We start from the raw sequence: 6,000 nt of genomic DNA on the forward strand, positions 1-6,000 counted from the left end.
GCAATGTGCCTTAATGACTATGCCCAGTGGCCATGACCTCAATAATCACTAAGTATTTTGAGAGATTGATTATGGCCCACATCAACTCCAGTCTCCCAGTCTGCTTCGATCCCCTACAATTTGCCTACTGACGTAACAGGTGCACACTGGATGCCATATCCCTGACCCTGCACTCATCCCTGGAATATCTGGGCAAGGACATCTACATCAGACTCAAGCTCATTGACTACAGCTCCACCTTCAACATGATTATCCCCTCTGACTGATCTTAAAACTCAGACCCTGGTTTTGGTCTGGCCTCTGCAACTGGATCCTCAACTTTCTGACCCATAGACTGCAATCAGTTAGAAGAGTTAACCACACCTCATCCACAATAACAATCAACACTGGAGCACCCCCAAGAGGTGCCCTCAACCCCTTACTGTACTGCCTGTACACCCATGACTGTGTTGCCAAACTCCAAACGAACACCATCACCAAGTTCGCTACTATACCACGACACCACTATAGCAGGACAAATATCCAACAATGACGAGTCAAAATACAGAAGGGAGATAAAAGGACTTGGTGACATGGTGCAAAGAGAACAAATTCTCTCTCGACAATGGCAAAACTAAAGAATGGATCATTGACTTCAGAAAGAAAGAAGGAGAATAGGCTTCCACTGGACAGCGTCAAGTTCCTTGGAGTGACTATAACTGACAACCTTTCCTGGACTTGTCATGTACATGCAACAGTCAAGAGGCACAACGCTGCTTTTTCTTCAAGCGGCTCAGGAAATTTGGCATGTCCATAAGGAGTTTAAATATGTGGTGCTGGAAAAACACAGCAGGCCAAGCAGCATGAGAGGAGCAGGAGAATCGACGTTTCGGGCATAAGCGCTTCTTCATAAGGACCCTCACCTACTTTTACAGATGCACCATTGAAAGCACACTATCTGGGTACAGAAAAGCCTGGAAGGGCAATTGCTTTGCCCACTACCCTAAGAAACTACAAAAGTCGTGAGCACAATCCAGACCATCACGGAAACCAACCTTCCATCCAAGGACTCTATTTACAAGGTTCGCTGCCGTGGAATGGCTGCCAAAATCAAAGACCTCAGTAATGATCTCACGTTAGTAATGATCTTCTACAACCTCTTCCGTCAGGCAGGAGAACAGAGCCTGAGCACATGCACCAGCAGATTCAGGAACAGCTTCTTTCGGGTCATTATTAGACTGATGAATGGACTCTCTGGCCTGAAATAACACCGATCTTGCTAATGTTGATCTTGCATAGCACATGCCTTGTGCAATGTAATCTGTATGCCTCTCTAAGTCTTTTTGATTTGTATATCCTTGCTTAGTATGATCTGCCTGCACTGCTCATAAACAAAGCTTTTTACTGTACTTTGGTACACGTGACAATAATTCAATTTATCAGACTCTAGGACTCTAAATGACCACTGTTATTAGGTTAATTCAATCATGTTGATATCGAAATTAAAGTAGCATCACTGATGTGTAATAATGACCTCTACAATGGTGAACATAGCGGTATTATTAAACCTACCACACTAAAATGATTTTTAATTGATGTGAAGGACATTCAAATTATTTAAAAACAACACATCCAAGCATAAATTTTCCCATTATTAATTTTTGAAAAATTTAACTTGATGACGTTTGAGGGATAGTGTCAAAGAATTTGTGCTCTCATTTAACTGTCAATACAATGAAAATTGAATGCATTAAATCTGCTTACCAATAAATAATCTGGCATCCACATTTGGGTATTTTCCCTGCAATTTCTTACAAACATCGATTGCCGGATCATCATGGTCTTGTACACAAAGGAGTATTTCAAACTGGCAGAAGTGGGAATAGTGGAGAAAGGAAGGAAAGAGGTAATAAGCATTCAGTGCATAACAATGCAGGTAAAGTTGCATAGTTCAAAAGGTCTACAGGGCTGCTCTCTCAATACATAGATAGATGAGCGGTGGAAGTTTAACCTGATTTGTCACTACATGTCAGACAAGAGGACAGAATGAGGGGCATGACCTTAATGGCTCAGGTGGTGTGGGAGCCGGATCCACAATGTTGGCGACAATCTGCAACATCAAACCAGCCATCGAGCCAACTAAGCTAACCCATCGCAAGATCCAAACTGTATAGTGGATCTCTCAAGCAGTCAAAACAGAAACACAGATAAACCTTTCATCTCTATAAAGGGATTCAATTCAGGTGAGAAACATGGGTTTACTTCTGTCTTTTTTCACCATTCTTAGAACAAAGTTCTGATCTGAAGTCAGGCAAAGGAGAAGCGTTTTTTCATAATTCAAGGGGTAGAGGAAGGAAAGCTGGTGACATTACTCTTGTGAACTTTGAGAAGTCGGTTCATTACAGACCCTGCATAAATGCTGAATGATCTGGATGACCTTGTAATTTCAATTATTAATTAAACATATGGCAAAGGTTTAGATGTATATGGGCCAAATGAAGGCAAACAAAACTTAATTTAGGAAACCTGATCAGTATGGACGAATTGGTCCAAGGGCCTGTTTCCATGCTGCGTGACTTGATATAATTTATGGAGCCAGGCTTCATCTTGAGATTTCTCTGATACAACATACCATAACTGGGATAACAGTGGACAAAAAATTGTTAACGGCATTCCTTCATATTAATAACTTGTTAATCAATCAACAGCGTCGAGAAAACTGCAGGGCGATGAGGTGCAGGGAAATGCTAAGAAGTGAGGGCAGATGAGGTGTCCACCAATGTTTCCAATTTAGAAATCCAATATAAATTGGTAAAAGTTGCTGATAATATCAGAACAAGAAGTGGAATTGAAAGAGGCATCTCAGAAATTATAGAATGAATTGGGATAAAGCACTTAGATAGGCAAATTCGTTGCTCGTCAATGCACACTGATATCTCAATCATAACCAGATGCAATGATTGACCTGCTCTATCATTACAGAATAGCAGACAAAGTTTACAGAATGCTGAACTATACAGTCAAAATAGAAGCATAGTGGAAGTTATGATTAGACATTTGAATACTGTGAAAAGGATTACACTCGAAATAATGTGCTCAGTTCTAATCAACATGGCTCAACAAGAATTCAAGGCAATGCAAATTGAGAGGATCTTGTAGATGTACAAAAGTAAATAATGGAGAATATGTCATTTTCAAAGGAAGCAGAAACAGATCTCATTTATATGTACAATGTGGCAAGTGGTGTACAAAACATAATTCTAGAAAATTGTTTTAAGATTTAGCTAAAGTTTAACCTGGCAGAAGAAAATTACAAGATTTACATTAAGAGGGTTTTGACATGCTGAATGGTAAACAAAAATGAATTAATTGATACTGTAATAAATTTGGTAGTGGGTGTCATCTTGGATGCACAATGATGGACTTAACGATCTCCTCAAATGTAAAAATCTTGTGAATTGCAAGGACAGAAATAACATAATTGGTTTAATATAAAAAATGCTCCATTTGGTCACTTACCAATATGACAACATCAACACAATTAGAGAATGATTACAGCATCCTATCGTTTATTAGCTAACAATAGAGCTATATGAAATGTTAATACGTACTTTTGGGTAATCAAGCTCAAAGAAAGTTTCCAAGTTGTTTATGAGGTTTGGATCCACTCCTTTCAAGGGTTTAAGCAGGGACACACCAGGAAGCTTGCTATAAGGTTGTTTGTCTGTTGTCTTCTTGTTTAGTCGAATGCGCCTGAAAGATATAAAATCACAGTTACAATGATTTTATGCATTAAACATGATTTACAGAGGTGCTGAATGAATAGGAATGAATCAAAATTGTGGAACACACTTCTACTCTGGACACCAGATAAACAGCTCAGTGAATACTGCTGCCTCCACATGTGAACCGTATTGCTAAATGTGTTGGTATAATTCCATGCTGTGCAACGTTACAACATCAGTAAAACAGTTATAGCTAATAACAAACCATCGGTCAATGAGGAATGCTAGTTCTCCAATTTATTTGAAAAATAGTACCATTTGCTCATCTAAAAAACATGTTCCAAGAACCTTAATACTTATTCTAAACAAACTTAACAGTATTTTTTTCAAAACTTCCCATTTTCATCAAAGGATAGAATGGGAAATGAATACCAGTTTGAATTCAGGAGTAACAGGCAAAGTATCTCTGCTGTACCCTTCACAAAAACGGAATGAAAGTCTTTCAGAAATATGGAACAATATCGAAATTTACAGATTTCCAATATATAAAAGCATACTTGTGCAACACACACAATAAAAGGAAGCCAATTTTTCTGTTAAAAAAATACATTAATTATCCATTCGAAGTAAATTAGCTTTTCATGAGTTAAGTTGCATAATATAAACAAATGTATCTTTGTCATTTGGGTATGTGCTCTCTCTAATATTCAGTGACAGCAATTAAGAAAAATACAGAACCGGAATATTTCTATGATGAAATCCCAATAAAGAATTATGCAGTTGTTGAATGCTTTCTAACTCTGTTAGAGAAACAAATAGTAATGAGGTAGAACACCAATATAACCTGAGCTCCCTGCATTGGGTAGTGGATAACCTTCAACAAACGTAAGAGTCATATCATCATATAGCACGGATACTGGCCCTTTGGCTGAACTCCATGCCAACCAGGTTTCCTAAACTGAATTAGTCCCATCTGCCCATGTTTAGACCATATCCCTCTAAACTTTACCTATCAACATACTTGTCAAACGTCTTTTTTTACATGTTGTAATTGTCCTCTATCACTTCCTGACAGCTTGTTTCATATACACACTCCACTACTCTGTTTGAGAAAATTGCCCCTCAAGTCCCCTTTAAATATTTTCCCTTCTCACCTTAAACCTATGCCCTCTAGTTTCACACTCCCCAACCTGGGGAAAAGACCTTGGCTATTTACCTTATCCATGCCCCTTGTGATTCCATAAACCTCTAAGGTTACCCCTCAACCTCCTATGCTGCACGAAAATGAAAGTCCTAGCCTATCCTTATAACTCAAACCGTAACATCCTTGTACATTTTGCAACCTTTCCAGCTTAATAACATCCTTCCTATAGAAGGATAACTGGAATTCTATGCAGTACTCCAATTATGATCTTACCAATGTCTCATACAATTGTAACATGATGTCCAACTCCTGCACTCAATGCTCTTATCAAGGCAAGTGTGCCAAACACCTCACCATCCAGTCTATGTGTGATGTCCCTTTTAAGGAGCTATGTATCTGCGCACCTAGGTTTCTCAGCTTGACAATAAACTGCAGGGCCCTCCTATTAAAGTTTTGCCACTTGGAGCTGAGAGGAAGTTACCAATGTGGGCCAATGCAAGTCCCTATTTTCATATTGCTGCCCGTCTGCCAAGTATTATACTGGCAGGGAAATTTGCTAGAACTGCTTGGGTGGATTTAAACTAGTCAGGTGGGGGGGGGGGGGGGGGGTACACAGGGAGATAGTGAGGAAAGAGATTGATCTGAGACGGGTACAGTTGAGAACAGAAGTGAGTCAAACAGTCAGGGCAGGCAGGGGGAAGGTAGGACTAAATTAAACTGCATTTATTTCGATGCTTGGGGCCTAACAGAGAAGGCAGATGAACTCAGGGCATGGTTAGGAACATGGGACTGGGATATCATAGCAATTACGGAAACATGGCTCAGGGATGGGCAGGACTGGCAGCTTAATGTTCCAGGATACGAATGCTACAGGAAGGATAGAAAGGGAGGCAAGAGAGGAAGGGGAGTGACATTTTTGATAAGGGATAATATGACAGCTGTTCTGAGAGAGGATATTCCCGGAAATACATCCAGGCAAGTTATTTGGGTGGAACTGAGAAATAAGAAAGGGATGATCATCTTATTGGGATTGTATTATACACCCCCCCAATAGTCAGAGGAAATTGAGAAACAAACTTGTTAGGAGATCTCAGCTATCTGTAAGAATAATAGGGTGGGGATTTTAACTTTCCAAACATTTCCAAACATCGA

At 39.5% G+C, this 6,000-nt stretch overlaps 1 protein-coding gene across 3 annotated transcripts in view; it reads right to left on the reverse strand.

The window, feature by feature from the left end:
- ugcg (UDP-glucose ceramide glucosyltransferase) overlaps positions 1 to 6,000 on the reverse strand; it is a 64,379-nt gene that overhangs the window by 16,174 nt on the left and 42,205 nt on the right. For all 3 annotated transcript variants that reach the window (XM_043716043.1, XM_043716032.1, XM_043716053.1), the window contains exons 2-3: positions 3,591 to 3,732; positions 1,744 to 1,846 (exon numbers count right to left, since the gene is read on the reverse strand). In XM_043716043.1, coding sequence (XP_043571978.1) covers positions 1,744 to 1,846; positions 3,591 to 3,732 — 245 coding nt within the window. The remainder of the gene's footprint in view (positions 1 to 1,743; positions 1,847 to 3,590; positions 3,733 to 6,000) is intronic.

The sequence above is a fragment of the Chiloscyllium plagiosum genome, chromosome 2 (genome assembly GCF_004010195.1).
Source record: "Chiloscyllium plagiosum isolate BGI_BamShark_2017 chromosome 2, ASM401019v2, whole genome shotgun sequence".
NCBI lineage: Eukaryota > Metazoa > Chordata > Chondrichthyes > Orectolobiformes > Hemiscylliidae > Chiloscyllium > Chiloscyllium plagiosum.